The following is an 18,912-nucleotide window of genomic DNA, read 5'->3' on the forward strand; positions in this document are numbered from 1 at the left end:
GAGTGAAGGACTGGTCGGTTACATGGCATTATTATATCATTATATTACACACACACACACACACACACACACACACACACACACACACACACAGTGTCTCTCTCTGTCTGCCTGGGACAGATTAGAGATAACCAAACCCAGAGCCTGGAGAGACTCAGCATAGTGGGAAACGTATTCAGTACACTCACACTCTCACATATTCACTCATGCGCACCGTGGAAAATCAACTAAAGAAAGAAAGAGTGGAGAGAGAGAGAGACAGAGATAGAGAGAGATACAGAGAGAGATAGAGAGAATGAAATGTAAAATATCAGTGAAAGAGTCTAATGTATAGGATTTGTCCTCGTAGGACACGTCACTGCACTCTATACTCTTCTGTAAACTGATCATCTCTGTATGCTCATCGCAAGATCCACTGGTTGGTGCTTATTTATAAAACCCTCTTAGGCCTCACTCCCCCCTATCTGAGATATCTACTGCAGCCCTCATCCTCCACATACAACATCCGTTCTGCCAGTCACATTCTGTTCAATGTCCCCAAAGCACACACATCCCTGGGTCGATCGTATTTTCAGTTTGCTGCAGCTAGCGACTGGGACGAGCTGCAACCAACACTCAAACTGCACAGTTTTATCTCAATTTCTTCATTCAAGGACTCAATCATAGACACTCTTACACTCTTACTGCTTTGCGTGGTGTATTGTTGTCTCTACCTCGCCCGACGTCTCGAATCCAGGATGGATTGAACGGAGTATGCCGGGGCCCCCTCAATGTCCAGACCCCCCCCCCCCTGGGGGTGGAGGAACCTCCGGCATCGCAGCTTCCTGGAGCGGGCCAGCCACCACCGGCCTGAGGAGAGACACATGTAACGAGGGGTTAATGCGGTAATCAGGGGGAAGCTGTAACCTATAACATACCTCGTTCACTCTCCTCACGACTTTAAATGGCCCCACAAACTTCGGACCCAGCTTCCGACAGGGCAGGCGAAGGGGCAGGTTCCAACGGCCGGTCCTGGCAATAAGACCTCAGAAACCTACCCACATCCTGGTTAACTCTCTCCACCTGAGAGAAAACCCAGGTGAAAACCTGAGGTAAGGCAGACCGACACCCCAAGACGTTCCATGAACGCCCTCCAGACCCTCGAAGTAAACTGGGCACCCCGATCAGACACAATATCCTCAGGCACCCCATAGTGCCGGAAGACATGAGTCAACAAGACCTCCGCAGTCTGTAGGGCCATAGGGAGACCAGGCAAAGGGAGGAGACGACAGGACTTAGAAAAACGATCCACAACGACCAGGATCGTGGTGTTTCCCTGTGAAGGTGGAAGATCGGTTATGAAATCCACCGACAGGTGCGACCATGGCCGTTGTGGAACGGGTAAGGGTTGTAACTTACCTCTGGGAAGGTGCCTAGGAGCCTTACACTGGGCGCACACCGAGTAGGAAACATAAACCCTCACATCCTTAGCCAAAGTGGGCCACCAGTACTTCCCACTAAGACAGCGCACTGTCCGACCGATCCCAGGATGACCAGAGGAGGGTGACGTGTGGGCCCAATAGATCAGCCGGTCGCGGACAGCGGACGGAACGTACCGCCGCGCAGCTGGACACTGAGGGGGAGTGGGCTCTGTACGTAACGCCCGCCCAATGTCGCGTCCAGCTCCCACATTACCGGCGCCACCAAGCAAGAGGCGGGGATGGGGATCCATGGGCCGCTCCTCTGTGTCATACTGCCGGGACAGTGCATCTGCCTTAACGTTCTGGGAACCTGGTCTGTAAGAAAGGGTGAAAACAAAACGGGTGAAAAACATGGCCCACCTTGCCTGGCGAGGGTTCAGTCTCCTCACTGCCCGGGTGTACTCCAGATTGCAGTGGTCAGTCCAGATGAGAAAAGGGTGTTTAGCCCCCTCAAGCCAATGTCTCCACACCATCAAAGCCTTGACTACAGTCAACAGCTCCCGGTCCCCCACATCATAGTTTTGCTCCTCCGGGCTGAGCTTCTTTGAGAAGAAGACACAGGGGCGGAGCTTCGGTGACGTACCCGAGCGTTGAGAGAGCACCGCTCCTATCCCAGCCTCGGATGCGTCCACCTCCACTATGAACGCCAAAGGGGGATCCGGATTGGCCAGCACGGGCGCTGAGGTAAACAGAGCCCTTAGTTGCCCAAAAGCCCTGTCCACCTCAACTGACCACTGCAGACGTACAGGACCCCCCTTCAGCAGTGAGGTAATGGGAGCAGCCACCTGACCAAAACCCAGGATAAATCTCCGGTAGTAATTGGCAAACCCTGCACAGGCTGTCCCTGAAAATGCAGGTCCCTGAAAATCTCATCGACAAAGGATTGGAAGACTGATGGAGCATTCATCAAACTGTACGGCAGGACGAGGTACTCATAATGCCCTGAGGTCGTACTAAACGGCGTCTTCCACTCGTCTCCCTCCCGGATACGCACCAGGATGTATGCGCTCCTGAGATCCAGTTTTGTGAAGAAGCGCGCCCCGTGCATTGACTCGCCGTGGCGATAAGAGGTAGCGGGTAACTGTACCTCACCGGGATTTTATTGAGACCTCGATAATCAATGCACGGGCACAAACCTCCATCCTTCTTCTTCACAAAAAATAAACTTGAGGAGACGGGTGAAGTGGATGACCGAATGTATCCCTGACGCAGGGATTCTGAGAAATATGTCTCCATAGCCACCGTCTTCACTTGCAACAGGGGATACACATGACTCCTGGGAAGTGTCTACCAGGAGATTTATAGCACAATCCCCCCTAAATGGGGTGATAATTGAGTCGCCTTCTTTTTACAGAAGGTGAGAGCCAAATTGGCATATTCGGGGGGGATGCGCACAGTGGAGACCTGGTCTGGGCTTTCCACCATAGTGGCACCAACGGAAACCCCTCCACACCTCCCCGAGCAATCTCACGACCACCCAGTGGGAGCCCTCTGTTGCCATGAAATAGTGGGGTTATGATGAGCCAACCAGGGAAGGCCCAGTACCACGGGAAACACAGAAGAGTCAATGAGAAACAGCCTGGGTTTTACTTTTGGTTTGTGGGTGTTTGTTTCCGTGTTTGGGCCACACGGTACTGTTTCGGTTTTGTAAATTCACGTCATTGTTTTGATTCAGTGTTCAGTGCTTTCTTTCATTAAAATCATTGTGAACACTTAACACGCTGCGCTTTGGTCCGATCCTTCCTCCTCCTCAGACGAAGAGGAGGAAATCCATTACAGAAACACCCACCACAAGAGGACCAAGCAGAGTGGTAATGGGCAGCAGCAGCAGCGGCCGAAAACACAAGACTCCTGGACTTGGGAGGAGATTTTGGATGGCAAGGGACCCTGGGCACAAGCAGGGGAATATCGCCGCCCTAAAGCAGAGCTGGAGGCAGCGAAAGCGGAGAGGCGCCGGTATGAGGAGGCAGAACGGCAGCGCGGCTGGAAGCCCGAGAGGCAGCCCCAAAAATGTATTGGGGGGGGCACACGGGGAGTGTGGCTAAGTCAGGTAAGAGACCTTAGCCAACTCCCCGTGCTTACCAGAGAGCGAGAGGGACCATGCAGGCACCGTGTTATGCGGTGGAGCGCACGGTGTCCCCGGTGCGTGTGCATAGCCCGGTGCGGTATATGCCAGCTCCTCGTATCGGCCGGGCTAGAGTGGGCATCGAGCCAGGTGCCATGAAGCCGGCTCTACGCATCTGGTCTACAGTGCGTCTCCTCGGGCCGGCGTACAAGGCACCAGCCTTACGCATGGTGTCCCCGGTTCACCAGCACAGCCCAGTGCGGGCTATTCCACCTCGCCCCACTGGCCTGGTTACGGGGAGCATTCAACCAGGTAAGGTTGGGCAGGCTCGGTGCTCAAGAGCTCCAGTGCGCCTTCGCGGTCCCGGTCCCTCTGGGTAATCATTGAAAATAAGAATTTGTTCTTAACTGATTTGCCTAGTTAAATAAAGGAAAAATAAAATCTCTCTTCCTCTTTGAGCCATGAGAGATTCATGTTAGCTCTCCGTGTACTTTTAAGGGCCAGCCGTGCTGACCTGTTCTGGGCCAATTGTAACTTTCCTAAGTCCCTCTTTGTGGCACCTGACCACACTACAGAACAGTTGTCCAGGTGCGACAAAACTAGAGCCTGTATGACCTGCCTTGTTGATACGGCTGTTAAGAAGGCAGAGCAACGCTTTATCATGAACATCCTTCTCCCCATTTTAGCTACTATTGTATCAATATGTTTTGATCATGACAGTTTACAATCCAGGGTAACTCCAAGCAGTTTAGTCACCTCAACTTGCACAATTTCCACGTTATTCATTACGAGATGTAGTTGAGGTTTAGGGTTTAGGGTTTAGGGAATGATTTATCTCAAATACCATGCTTTTAGTTTTAGAAATATTTAGGACTGTTGCAGTCATTTCAGTCGCTGTATATAGTGTTGAGTCATCTGCATACATAGACACACAGGCTTTACTCAAAAACATGTCTTTAGTAAAGATTGAAAAAAGTAAGTGGCCTAAACAGCTGCCCTGGGGAATTCCTGATTGTACCTGGATTATGTTTTAGAGGCTTTCATTAAAGAACATTCTCTGTGTTCTGTTAGACGGGTAAGCCATAACACATATGTTTTTCCAGAAGCAGACTATGATCAATAATGTCAAAGGCTGCACTGAAGTCTAACAAGACAGCCCCCACAATCATTTTATCATTGATTTCTTTCAGCCAATCATCAGGCATTTGTGTAACTGCTGTGCTTGTTGAATGTCCTTCCCTATTAGTGTGCTGGAAGTCTGTTGTCAATTTGTTTACTAAAAAATAGCATGGTATCTGGTCAAACACAATTTTTTCAAAAATGTTACTAACCGGTTGATTGGTTGGCTATTTGAGCCAGTAAAGGGGGCTTTAATATTCGTAAGTAGCAGAATGACTTTAGCTTCCCTCCAAGCCTGGGGGCACACATTTTCTAGTAGGCTTAAATTGAAGATATGGCAAATAGGAGTGGCAATATCGTCCCCTATTATCCTCAGTAATTTTCCATCCAGATTTTCAGACCTCGGTGGCTTGTCATTGTTAATAGACAACAATAATGTTTTCATTTCTTCCACACTGACTTTACATAATTCAAAAGTACAATTCTTGTCTTTCATAATTTGGTCAGATATACTTGAATGTATAGTGTCACAGTTTGTTGCTGTCATACCTAAGTTTGCTTATCTTGCCAATGAAAAAGTAATTAAAGTAGTTGCCAATATCAGTGGGTTTTGTGATGAATGAGCCATCTGATTCAATGAATGATGGAGCCGAGTTAACTTTTTTCCCAAAATGTAATTCAACGTAATTCCAAAGATTTTTACTACTGTTCTTTACATCATTTATTTTTGTTTCATAGTATAGTTTATTTTTCTTCAGGACTCTGAAGGGGAGATGATATGTTTGCGAAAGACTCCTGACTTCCTGTCTGAGTGGGCAGTAATGCTCCTGGTTTAGCTGGAGGCGTCATCATGTACATGTAACAGATGTGTTCCTGTTATTGTGTTACATCCTCCATATGGTTCATACGATAAAGATGAGCCTAACACGCACCTTTCTCTCTCTCTCTCTCTCTCTCTCTCTCTCTCTCTGTCTCTCTCTCTCTCTCTCTCTCTCTCTCTCTCTCTCTCTCTCTCTCTCTCTCTCTCTCTCTCTCTCTCTCCAGGGGAAGCGGCTCCCTCTGTACCTGTCTATAGACGTTGAGGAGGGGGAGGTGTCAGATGATGACAGTGCTGACGAGATTGAGGACGACTTTAAACTGAAGAACAGCAATGTAAGTTGCAACAGGTCAAAGTCATGTTCTGACATGCAACTGTATCCATTTCACACCTACATTACAGTAATGGCTGGTGACTGGTGCGAAGGCCTGTCCATTAATCAGTGTGTTCTCGCCATGTCAGAGACAGGCCATGTAATGGACTTTTAATTTCATTTGTTTTGTTTATCCTTTATTTAACTAGGCAGTATTGACAGCATTGAGCTGAAATTATGGTTGGCAATGGTCAGGGACCTCACGATACGATATTATGATGATACCTCGACGGCGATATGATATGTAATATACTGCGATTTGATTGTAATTTGTTGTTCCAAACATATTGCGCACTAAATATGTCTGCTGCAGAGAGACAAGAGAGAGCACGAGAAAATTGAGTTTTGATCGGTCAAGGAAAATAAAAGTAAAGAAAACATGTTTGCTCATTATTTAAAAAGTAGATGGAGAACAAGCTATATGATGAAACGTTTTGGTGCAGGTACAGTCGACTAGTGCTAGCTAACATTACCAAAAAAAATGTATTATATATATATAGCATCCAGCATCCCAGAGGCGCCTCTTCACTGTTGACGTTGAGACTGGTGTTTTGTGGGTACTATTTAATGAAGCTGCCAGTTGAGGACTTGTGAGGCATCTGTTTCTCGAACTAGACCATCTAATGTACTTGTCCTCTTGCTCAGTTGTGCACCGGTGCCTCCCACTCCTCTTTCTATTCTGGTTAGAGCCAGTTTGAGCTGTCCTGTGAAGGGAGTTGTACAAGATCATCAGTTTCTTGGCAATTTCTTGCATGGAATAGCGTTCGTTTTTCAGAACAAAAATAGGCTGACGAGTTTCAGAAGAAAGGACTTTGTTTCTGGACATTTTTAGCCTGTAATCGAACCCACAAATGCTGATGCTCCAGATACTCAACTAGTCTAAAGGCCAGTTTTATTACTTCTTTAATCAGAAGAACAGTTTTCAGCTGTGTTAACATAATTTCAAAATGGTTTTCTAATGATCAATTAGCCTTTTAAAATTATCAACTTGGATTAGCTAACACAACATGCCATTGGAACACAGGAGTGATGGTTGCTGATAATGGGCCTCTGTACGCCTATGTAGATATTCCATAGTACATAGTCATTTACAACATTAACAATGTCTACACTGTATTTCGGATCAATTTGATGTTATTTTAATGGACAAAAAATTGGCTTTTCTTTCAAAAACAAGGACATTTGTAAGTGACCCCAAACTTTTGAACAGTAGTGTATGTAAACGCAGCAAAAAAAGAAACGTCCTCTCACTGTCAACTGCATTTATTTTCAGCAAACTTAACATGTGTAAATATTTATATGAACATAACAAGATTCAACAACTGAGACATAAACTGAACAAGTTCCCCAGACATGTGGCTAACAGAAATTGAATAATTTGTCCCTGAACAAAGGGGGGGATCAAAATCAAAAGTAACAGTGGCCACCAGCTGCATTAAGTACTGCAGTGCATCTCCTTCTCATGGACTGCACCAGATTTGCCAGTTCTTGCTGTGAGATGTTAGCCCACTCTTCCACCAAGGCACCTGCAAGTTCCAGGACATTTCTGGGGGGAATGGCCCTAGCCCTCACCCTCCGATCCAACAGGTCCCAGACCTGCTCAATGGGATTGAGATCTGGGCTCTTCGCTGGCCATGGCAGAACACTGACATTCCTGTCTTGTAGGAAATCACTCACAGAACGAGGAGTATGACTGGTGGCATTGACATGCTGGAGGGTCATGTCAGGATGAGCCTGCAGGAAGGGTACCACATGAGGGAGGAGGATGTCTTCCCTGTAACGCACAGCATTGATTGCCTGCAATGACAACAAGCTCAGTCCGATGATGCTGTGAGACACCGCCCCAGACCATGACGGACCCTCCACCTCCAAATCGATCTCGCTCCAGAGTGCAGGCCTCGGTGTAACTCTCATTCCTTCGACGATAAACGCGAATCCGACCATCACCCCTGGTGAGACAAAACCGCAATGCGTCAGGGAAGAGCACTTTTTTCCAGTCCTGTCTAGTCCAGCGACTGTGGGTTTGTGCCCATAGGTGACGATGTTGCCGGTGATGTCTGCCTTACAACAGGCCTACAAGCCCTCGGTCCAGCCTCTCTCAGTCTATTGCGGACAGTCTGAGCACTGATGGAGGGATTGTGCGTTGCTGGTGTAACTCGGGCAGTTGTTGTTGCCATCCTGTACCTGTCCCGCAGGTGTGATGTTCGGATGTACCGATCCTGTGCAGGATCCTGTTCAGTGAACTCCTTCAAGGTGAAGCTGGTTGAGAGAATGCCAAGCTTGTGGAAAGTTGTCATGAAGGCAAATGGTGGCTACTTTGAAGAATCTAAAATATAAATATATTTTGATTTGTTTAACACTTGTTTGGTTCCTACGTGATTCCACATGTGTTATTTCATAGTTTTGATGTCTTCACTATTATTCTACAAAGTAGAAAATGAAGAAAAACCCTTGAATGAGTAGGTGTGTCCAAACTTCTGACACGTACTGGATGTTTTATTCAATATTATAAGTCATAGTATCAATATAATATCGTCCAAAAATAATATTGCGATATGTACAGTAACTGTATCAATCACAACCTTGAATTCACTGCACTAATACGACTGTAAGCCCTGTTTGACCGAGTTGCGTTTGAGACTAATTCATGTTTAATGAGCTTATCGCAGACACAGCGTGTGTGTGTGTGTGTGTGTGTATGTGTGTTTAACAATTCCAATGAAGTGAATTATTAGCTTTATTACACAATACACCTAAACAAACGAGACTGGAAAAGCAAGAGGAAATGGAGATATGATTTCCCTCTAATTCATTCCTGATTAAGTTCTTACATCTGAATCCTATCATAAAATGGACTGATAAATAAGTTATCAATATGTGATGAATATGTTATATTTCCTTCAATCCCAGTGAGGAGAGGGTGATATGTACAGCACCAGTCAAAAGTGTAGACACATCGTTTTACTATGTTCTACTTTGTAGAATAATAGTGATGAGATCAAAACTAGGAAATAACACATATGCCTGTCTGCCTGTCTGTCTGTCTGTCTGTCTGTCTGTCTGTCTGTCTCTGTCTCTGTCTCTGTCTCTGTCGGTAGCACTGCCAAGACTACACTAATGACCTGGTGTATTCAACCAGGGACAGATGGGTTTAGAACCAATTCATCATCAACTCATCTCTCTCTCTCTCTGTCGTTCTCTCTCTCTCTCTCTCTCTCTCCCCATCGCTCTCTGTCGTTCTTTCTCTCTCTCTCTCTCTGTCGTTCTCTCGCCCTCTCTCTCTCTCTCTCTCTCTCTCTCTCCCTCCCCCCATCTCTCTCCTTCCCTTTCTCTTCCCTCCTTCAGAGTAATGGTAACCATCAAGTAGAAAGTTACATTAGGAAGAAGCTCGACTGTCTTTTGAAGGAGTCTCAGATCGGAGACAAGGAGGACACAGACAGCTTCAGCATCAGAGCCTTGCTCAGAGCCACACACGTAGGCCTGCAGAAGAACCTAACGGTACACATACACACACACACACACACACACACACACACACACACACACACACACACACACACACACACACACACACAGCTGATCCCAAAGGGAACTTCTCACCCGAGCTGGTAGGTCTTCCATTGAATGCAGAGAAATAATACGTTGTTAGTGAGAGAAAAATGTCTGCAGTGTCTCTTTTATTAATATTTAATTTCCCTGCCTCTGCTGATTGTATTTTCAGATGAATAGGTCTCTAAACATCAATTTTAATGCGGTGTGTCTAACATTATGAGCAGGGAGTTCCTATACTCCTCATTCTCCCCCTCTCTCCTCCTCTCTTCCTCTCCCTCTCTCCCTCCTTCACACACGTACCAGTTTATGGCTTGGTGTCTGTTGATTGTCCTCTAGCTACAGTCTGCTAATGAGGCTTCGATAAATCAAAGAGACACAAATGAAATCAAAATCAAATGTTATTGGTCGCTTACACATATTTATCAGATGTTATTGTGGGTGTAGCGAAATATTTATGTTCCAACAGTGCAGTAGTATCTAACAATACAAAACAATACACGCAACAAAAAACAAGGAATTAAGAAATATAGAAATATTAGAACGAGCAATGTCAGAGTCCAGAGTATAAATATATACATGTATATGATGATGTGTATAGACATAGACAGTATATGAATAGATAAAGGTTTAGACATAGACAGTATATGAATAGATAAAGGTATAGACAGTATATGAATAGATAAAGGTATAGACATAGACAGTATATGAATAGATAAAGGTATAGACATAGACAGTATATGAATAGATAAAGGTATAGACATAGACAGTATATGAATAGATAAAGGTTTAGACATAGACAGTATATGAATAGATAAAGGTATAGACATAGACAGTATATGGATAGATAAAGATATAGACATAGACAGTATATGAATAGATAAAGGTATAGACATAGAGAGTATATGAATAGATAAAGGTATAGACAGTATATGAATAGATAAAGGTATAGACATAGACAGTATATGAATAGATAAAGGTATAGACATAGACAGTATATGGATAGATAAAGGTATAGACATAGACAGTATATGAATAGATAAAGGTATAGACATAGACAGTATATGAATAGATAAAGGTTTAGACATAGACAGTATATGAATAGATAAAGGTATAGACATAGACAGTATATGAATAGATAAAGGTATAGACATAGACAGTATATGAATAGATTAAGGTATAGACAGTATATGAATAGATAAAAGTATAGACATAGACAGTATATGAATAGATAAAGGTATAGACATAGACAGTATATGAATAGATAAAGGTATAGACATAGACAGTATATGAATAGATTAAGGTATAGACAGTATATGAATAGATAAAAGTATAGACATAGACAGTATATGAATAGATAAAGGTATAGACATAGACAGTATATGAATAGATAAAGGTATAGACATAGACAGTATATGAATAGATTAAGGTATAGACAGTATATGAATAGATAAAGGTATAGACATAGACAGTATATGAATAGATAAAGGTATAGACAGTATATGAATAGATAAAGGTATAGACATAGACAGTATATGAATAGATAAAGGTATAGACATAGACAGTATATGAATAGATAAAGGTATAGACATAGAGAGTATATGAATAGATAAAGGTATAGACATAGACAGTATATGAATAGATAAAGGTATAGACATAGAGAGTATATGAATAGATAAAGGTATAGACATAGACAGTATATGAATAGATAAAGGTATAGACATAGACAGTATATGAATAGATAAAGGTATAGACAGTATATGAATAGATAAAGGTATAGACATAGACAGTATATGAATAGATAAAGGTATAGACATAGACAGTATATGAATAGATAAAGGTTTAGACATAGACAGTATATGAATAGATAAAGGTATAGACATAGACAGTATATGAATAGATAAAGGTATAGACAGTATATGAATAGATAAAGGTATAGACATAGACAGTATATGAATAGATAAAGGTATAGACATAGACAGTATATGAATAGATAAAGGTATAGACATAGACAGTATATGAATAGATAAAGGTTTAGACATAGACAGTATATGAATAGATAAAGGTATAGACATAGACAGTATATGAATAGATAAAGATATAGACATAGACAGTATATGAATAGATAAAGGTATAGACATAGACAGTATATGAATAGATAAAGGTATAGACAGTATATGAATAGATAAAGGTATAGACATAGACAGTATATGAATAGATAAAGGTATAGACATAGACAGTATATGAATAGATAAAGGTATAGACAGTATATGAATAGATAAAGATATAGACATAGACAGTATATGAATAGATAAAGGTATAGACATAGACAGTATATGAATAGATAAAGGTATAGACAGTATATGAATAGATAAAGGTATAGACATAGACAGTATATGAATAGATTAAGACATAGACAGTATATGAATAGATAAAGGTATAGACAGTATATGAATAGATAAAGGTATAGACCTAGACAGTATATGAATAGATTAAGACATAGACAGTATATGAATAGATAAAGGTATAGACATAGACAGTATATGAATAGATAAAGGTATAGACATAGACAGTATATGAATAGATAAAGGTATAGACATAGACAGTATATGAATAGATAAAGGTATAGACATAGACAGTATATGAATAGATAAAGGTATAGACCTAGACAGTATATGAAGAGATTAAGACATAGACAGTATATGAATAGATAAAAGTATAGACATAGACAGTATATGAATAGATAAAGGTATAGACAGTATATGAATAGATAAAGGTATAGACATAGACAGTATATGAATAGATAAAGGTATAGACATAGACAGTATATGAATAGATAAAGGTATAGACAGTATATGAATAGATAAAGATATAGACATAGACAGTATATGAATAGATAAAGGTATAGACATAGACAGTATATGAATAGATAAAGGTATAGACAGTATATGAATAGATAAAGATATAGACATAGACAGTATATGAATAGATAAAGGTATAGACATAGACAGTATATGAATAGATAAGCAGTAACAAACCACAAGCGCTGTTTCTCAGCTTCTCATGTGGCGTATTTCGTTTGTACCTGTTTGCCCCTCTAGAATCACAAAGAGGGTCTTAAAAAATCCCAAAGTCGATCCTTCATCAGCAACCTAAAGCAAAAGGTGAGATCATCTCTGAACTTTCATGATCACGTTTTGCCCGTTACAGACATCAGGATGTCCTACCATATGTATTTATTTTACCTTTATTTAACCAGGCAAGTCAGTTAAGAAAAAAATCTTATTTTCAATGACGGCCTAGGAACAGTGGGTTAACTGCCTGTTCAGGGGCAGAACGACAGATTTGTACCTTGTCAGCTCGGGGATTTGAACTTCCGTTTACTAGTCCAACGCTCTAACCACTAGGCTACCTGCCGCCTCTACACTCTAACCACTAGGCTACCCTGCCACCTCTACACTCTAACCACTAGGCTACCTGCCTCCTCTACACTCTAACCACTAGGCTACCTGCCTCCTCTACACTCTAACCACTAGGCCACCTGCCTCCTCTACACTCTAACCACTAGGCTACCTGCCGCCTCTACACTCTAACCACTAGGCTACCTGCCGCCTCTACACTCTAACCACTAGGCTACCTGCCGCCTCTACACTCTAACCACTAGGCTACCCTGCCGCCCCAGATGGTCATGTAGGGATGGCAGGTAGCCTAGTGGTTAGAGTGTAGGGATGGCAGGTAGCCTAGTGGTTAGAGCGTTGGACTAGTAACCCAAATGAAATGACTTGCCTAGTTAAATATAGTTTATTTATATTTTTTTATGTCTCTTTTGCTTGTCAAATATCTTTGTCCACAATATCCAGATCCTGACTTTGTAATGTTTGTGCTGGCTCAGGTCTGCCATTGTAAAAGTCCTTTCTATAAATAAATTAAGGAATTAAGGAATGAAATTACTATTATTATTATAATTATTATTATTTTTATTTTTTTGTGTGTTAAATTGCCAATTGGCAACCTAATGGTATTAACCACATGTGTTCAAGAGAAGGATGTTGAAACTGGGTGATGCTACTGGGAATTATCTGTATATGTGTGTGTGTGTGTGTGTTTGTTTGTTTCTCTCCCCCTGCAGAGACACTCCAAGTCCAAGCTGAAGTCCCAGAGTATGGATGGAGAACAGGAAGGACAGGAGACCTCTGGGAGAGAGGCGGGAGGACATATCACCAGGTCAGCTCTCATTGGCTCTCTCCTCATTCTGACCCATGCTCAGGGCTAAATCTACCTAGAGATATGCATTGATGACTCAAACTTTCACACATAAATAATGCGTTTCGTCATAGGTAACTTTGTGTGAAATGACATGCATTGACTTCAGTATTAGTGAGTTAGGCTTTGTGATGTGTCTTCTGTTCAGCCAGCTCAAACCCTGCTATACCTGACAGAAAAGAGAACTGCTGCCTGGAGCAACATCCACTCATGTGTTTGAAGGGCCCAAAAGATTTCTTAAGTGCCCTAAATCTTCTTTGAAGTGTCTATTCAATGACCCTAACCAGGCTTTGAAGTGCCCTCAGGTTTGGTGACCAATTGAAAGGTTTCTCCACAGAGAAACATGCTGTACAGAAAGGAACATATTGTTCTGTCGGGGGTGTGTCTCATCTTCGTTGAATAGGCCACTGTGTGTGTGTGTGTGTGTGTGTGTGTGAAGTGAAATATTAATACATTATGTATGTCTTCAGGAACAGTCACAGTTGCTTCAAGGCTCTTCCTGGGTGTGTGCGTGCGTGCGTGTGTGCGTGCGTGTGTGTGTATGTGTGTGTGTGTGTGTATTGTGGGCCTGCCTCCATATCCCTTTGCTGTCACTTTGATATGTCAATGAAAGCTCATTGTGTGCCTGTGTGCTCCCACTCTACATGTGTTCTGGTCTGTAGTAGATATATCCCTTTGATGCTCTTCACTGTGGTGTGTAAGCCATCATTTTGATGGAACACTCCTCTTCACTGTGGTGTGTAAGCCGTCATTTTGATGGAACACTCCTTTTCGACACAGCTTCACATGCTGTCCTACTTTCTCCTTCTACCCTGCCTCCTTCCCCACTCTGTCTCTCCTTCCTCTCTCATACTCTTTTTTGTGTTTTCTTCTTGCTGTAGGGGAGAGGGAAAAAGGAAGACGATTAAGCTGAGTAGAGATCTGTCAGACCTGGTGGTGTTCACTAACTCTGTGGCCTCTCCGGAGGGACTGGACGACTGTAAATAAACACACACTCCTACAAAACATCTGTCTCTTCCCCTTCCTCTCTCTCTGCCACCCCTCTCTCTCTGTCTCTCTCTCTCTCTCTCTCCCCCTTCCTCTCTCTCTGTCCCTCCTCTCTCTCTCTCTCTCTCTCTCTCTCTCTCTCTGTCCCTCCCCTCCCCTCTCTCTCTCTCTCTCTCTCTCTCTCTCTCTCTCTCTCTCTCTTGCTCTCTTTCCCAAGCCCTAGGCCAATCCAGAAACAACCCCTAATCCCACCCATCAGCCTCTCTCTTCTCCCACCTCCGCTTCTCTCTCTCTCAATTCTCCCCCTCTCTCCCTTCCACTTTATCACTCCATCGCGTCCTCTTCCCCCACCCCATTAATTATCTTTCTCTCTCCCTATTCTCCCTCTCCTCTCCCTTCCACTCTATCCCTCCATCCCGTCCTCTTCCCCCACCCCATTAATTATCTTTCTCTCTCCCTATTCTCCCTCTCCTACTCTCACTTCCACTCTCTCTTTCTCTTTCTTCTGTCCATCTCATTCTGCACTCACTGCTCAGCCATTTCGTTTTTTAAATTTTATTTCCTCTCTCATCCCTCTCTCTCCTCTCGTCTGTCAGGTACTCCGGGGAATGTTCTGTCGTTCAGTGAGACTCGTGCCCAGCAGCTAGTGAACCACAGAGCTGAGCGCTTCCTGTGTTTCAACCAGCGACAGCTTTCTAGAATCTACCCCTCGGCCTACCGCATAGACTCGTCCAACTTCAACCCTCAGCTCTACTGGAATGTGGGCTGTCAGCTGGGTAAGAAACAACACTTCTGAACGTTGTTATTGTCACGTTTTGTGGATGCTTCTTACATTTATTTTTTTTTTTATTTTATTATTATTTTTTTTTTAAATTTTACCCCTTTTTCTCCCCAATTTCATGGTATCCAATTGTTGTAGTAGCTACTATCTTGTCTCATCGCTACAACTCCCGTACGGGCTCGGGAGAGACGAAGGTTGAAAGTCATGCGTCCTCCGATACACAACCAACCAAGCCGCTGCTTCTTTAACACAGCACACGTCCAACCCGGAAGCCAGCCGCACCAATGCGCCGGAGGAAACACCGTGCACCTTGCCACCTTGGCTAGCGTACACTGCGCCCAGCCCGCCACAGGAGTCGCTGGTGCGCGATGAGACAAGGACACCCCTACCGACCAAGCCCTCCCTAACCCGGGCGACGCTAGGCCAATTGTGCGTCGCCCCACGGACCTCCCGGTCGCGGCCGGTTACGACAGAGCCTGGGCGCGAACCCAGGACTCTGATGGCACAGCTGGCGCTGCAGTACAGCGCCCTTAACCACTGCGCCACCCGGGAGGCCCCTCTTCTTACATTTAAATAAATAAAAAAGTCAATAAATATAATGTTAGACAATACGCATCCCTGCCTGTCCGTCTACCTCCTTTCCTCCCCCACAGTCCTCCTGACCACTGGCAATGTTTCTCTCTCTCTCTCTGTGCCTGTGTCAAGTACCCTCTATTGGGCCCTGTGCTCCACCACGCCTCCCTGTCCCCATGGACACACAGACAGAACCGCTGTGTGTATTTGGTCAGAGGATGAACAGACCGATAAATGTGTCCTAAATGTGTTTTCCTCAGTGGCTCTGAACTACCAGACAGAGGGTCGGATGATGCAGCTGAACAGAGCCAAGTTCATGGTGAACGGTGGCTGTGGCTACGCCCTCAAACCTCCACCCATGTGTAAAGGTACTGATACACACACACACACACACACACACACACACACACACACACACACACACACACACACACACACACGCGCACACACACACACACACACACACAGCCACACACACACGCACACACACACACACACACACACACACACACACACACACACACACACACACACACACACACACACACACACAGCCACACACACACACACACACACACACACACACACACACAACAAGATAAGGAGTGTATGTTCTGATTGGTTGGTTTACGGCTCCAGGCTCGTTCAACCCGTTCTGTGATGACCCCCTCCCTGCCTATCCCAACAAACAGCTGGTACTGAAGATCATCAGTGGACAGCAGCTTCCCAAACCACCAGACTCTATGCTGGGGGACCGAGGAGAGGTATACACACACACACACAAAATTTTCTGCCAACATAATGGATAGCTTGCTCAATAACCTCAGGTTATACATCTGTTGCCACGCGTTATCGTAGTGTTGCTAAGCTGCTGTAACTCTGTTCCCTCTTCTGCTTCAGATCATTGACCCATTTGTAGAGGTGGAGATCATCGGCCTGCCAGTGGACTGCTGCAAGGGGCAGACACGAGTAGTGGACGACAACGGTAAAACACACACACCGTCCACACACCCCCCTCTCTAGCCCTGCCCAACCCTCCTCTCTCCCCCCTCTGAACCCTCCTCTCTCCCACTGCTGGACCCTCCTCTCTCCCACTGCTGGACCCTCCTCTCTCCCCCTTCTGAACCCTCCTCTCTCCCCCTTCTGAACCCTCGTCTCTCCCCCTTCTGAACCCTCCTCTCTCCCCTTCTGAACCCTCCTCTCTCCCCCTGCTGAACCCTCCTCTCTCCCCCTGCTGAACCCTCCTCTCTCCCCCTGCTGAACCCTCCTCTCTCCCCCTGCTGAGCCCTCTTCTCTCCCCCTGTTGATTCCTAGACAGAGTCATTGTGACCTGAACTGTCACCTAGACCCAGTCATCTGTTCTAAACACAGATGGCAGGCAGCAGGGCAGTACTGGGCCAAACACACCACAGATGGCAGGCAGCAGGGCAGTACTGGGCCAAACACACCACAGATGGCAGGCAGCAGGGCAGTACTGGGCCAAACACACCACAGATAGCAGGCAGCAGGGCAGCACTGGGTCAAACACACCACAGATGGCAGGCAGCAGGGCAGTACTGGGCCAAACACACCACAGATAGCAGGCAGCAGGGCAGCGCTGGGTCAAGCACACTCAATGTCAATGTTGTGTGTGTGTGTGTGTGGTGTGTGTGTATATTTGCGTGTGTTAGTGTGTGTGGTGTGGTGTGTACTCTGACACAGTGTGTGTGGTGTGGTGTGGTGTGGTGTGTACTCTGACACAGTGTGTGTGGTGTGGTGTGGTGTGGTGTGTACTCTGACACAGTGTGTTAGTGTGTGTGGTGTGGTGTGGTGTATATTTGCGTGTGTTAGTGTGTGTGGTGTGTGTGGTGTGTTAGTGTGTGTGGTGTGTGTGGTGTGGTGTGGTGTGTGTGTATATTTGCGTGTGTTAGTGTGTGTGGTGTGGTGTGGTGTGTACTCTGACACAGTGTGTGTTAGTGTGTGTGGTGTGGTGTGTACTCTGACACAGTGTGTGTTAGTGTGTGTGGTGTGGTGTGGTGTGTGTGTATATTTGCGTGTGTTAGTGTGTGTTAGTGTGTGTGGTGTGGTGTGTACTCTGACACAGTGTGTGTGGTGTGTGTGGTGTGGTGTGTACTCTGACACAGTGTGTGTGGTGTGTGTGGTGTGGTGTGTACTCTGACACAGTGTGTGTGGTGTGTGTGTATATTTGCGTGTGTTAGCGTGTGTGGTGTGGTGTGGTGTGGTGTGTACTCTGACACAGTGTGTGTTAGTGTGTGTGGTGTGGTGTGGTGTGTACTCTGACACAGTGTGTGTTGTCCAGGTTTTAACCCCGTGTGGGAGGAGAACCTGTCCTTTACCCTCCACATGGCGGAGGTGGCTCTGGTGCGTTTCCTCGTCTGGGACCACGACCCCATCGGACGGGACTTTGTAGGCCAGAGGACTGTGGCCTTCGGCAGCCTGATGCCTGGTTAGTGAGTGTGGATGTGTAGCTTGCCTGTAGTTTTGTTTGAATAAAGTGAATAAATAAATAAATATATATATATGACAACACAGCTCTTAGCTCCCTCAGTAGATGTCTACTGGACAACACAGCTCTTAGCTCCCTCAGTAGATGTCTACTGGACAACACAGCTCTTAGCTCCCTCAGTAGATGTCTACTGGACAACACAGCTCTTAGCTCCCTCAGTAGATGTCTACTGGACAACACAGCTCTTAGCTCCCTCAGTAGATGTCTACTGGACAACACAGCTCTTAGCTCCCTCAGTAGATGTCTACTGGACAACACAGCTCTTAGCTCCCTCAGTAGATGTCTACTGGACAACACAGCTCTTAGCTCCCTCAGTAGATGTCTACTGGACAACACAGCTCTTAGCTCCCTCAGTAGATGTCTACTGGACAACACAGCTCTTAGCTCCCTCAGTAGATGTCTACTGGACAACACAGCTC

The 18,912-nt window shown here is 44.9% G+C and overlaps 1 protein-coding gene across 1 annotated transcript in view; it reads left to right on the forward strand.

Annotated features, from left to right (window-relative positions):
• Positions 1-18,912, forward strand: part of LOC139383003 (phospholipase C, eta 1) — a 104,766-nt gene that overhangs the window by 70,171 nt on the left and 15,683 nt on the right. Inside the window, exons 10-19 of the mRNA XM_071127293.1 lie at positions 5,689-5,796; positions 9,180-9,332; positions 12,485-12,547; positions 13,513-13,607; positions 14,528-14,625; positions 15,230-15,409; positions 16,248-16,355; positions 16,627-16,751; positions 16,888-16,972; positions 18,287-18,433. Coding sequence (XP_070983394.1) covers positions 5,689-5,796; positions 9,180-9,332; positions 12,485-12,547; positions 13,513-13,607; positions 14,528-14,625; positions 15,230-15,409; positions 16,248-16,355; positions 16,627-16,751; positions 16,888-16,972; positions 18,287-18,433 — 1,162 coding nt within the window. The remainder of the gene's footprint in view (positions 1-5,688; positions 5,797-9,179; positions 9,333-12,484; positions 12,548-13,512; positions 13,608-14,527; positions 14,626-15,229; positions 15,410-16,247; positions 16,356-16,626; positions 16,752-16,887; positions 16,973-18,286; positions 18,434-18,912) is intronic.

This window comes from Oncorhynchus clarkii, chromosome 24, assembly GCF_045791955.1.
Source record: "Oncorhynchus clarkii lewisi isolate Uvic-CL-2024 chromosome 24, UVic_Ocla_1.0, whole genome shotgun sequence".
In the NCBI taxonomy this organism is placed as follows: Eukaryota; Metazoa; Chordata; class Actinopteri; order Salmoniformes; family Salmonidae; genus Oncorhynchus; species Oncorhynchus clarkii.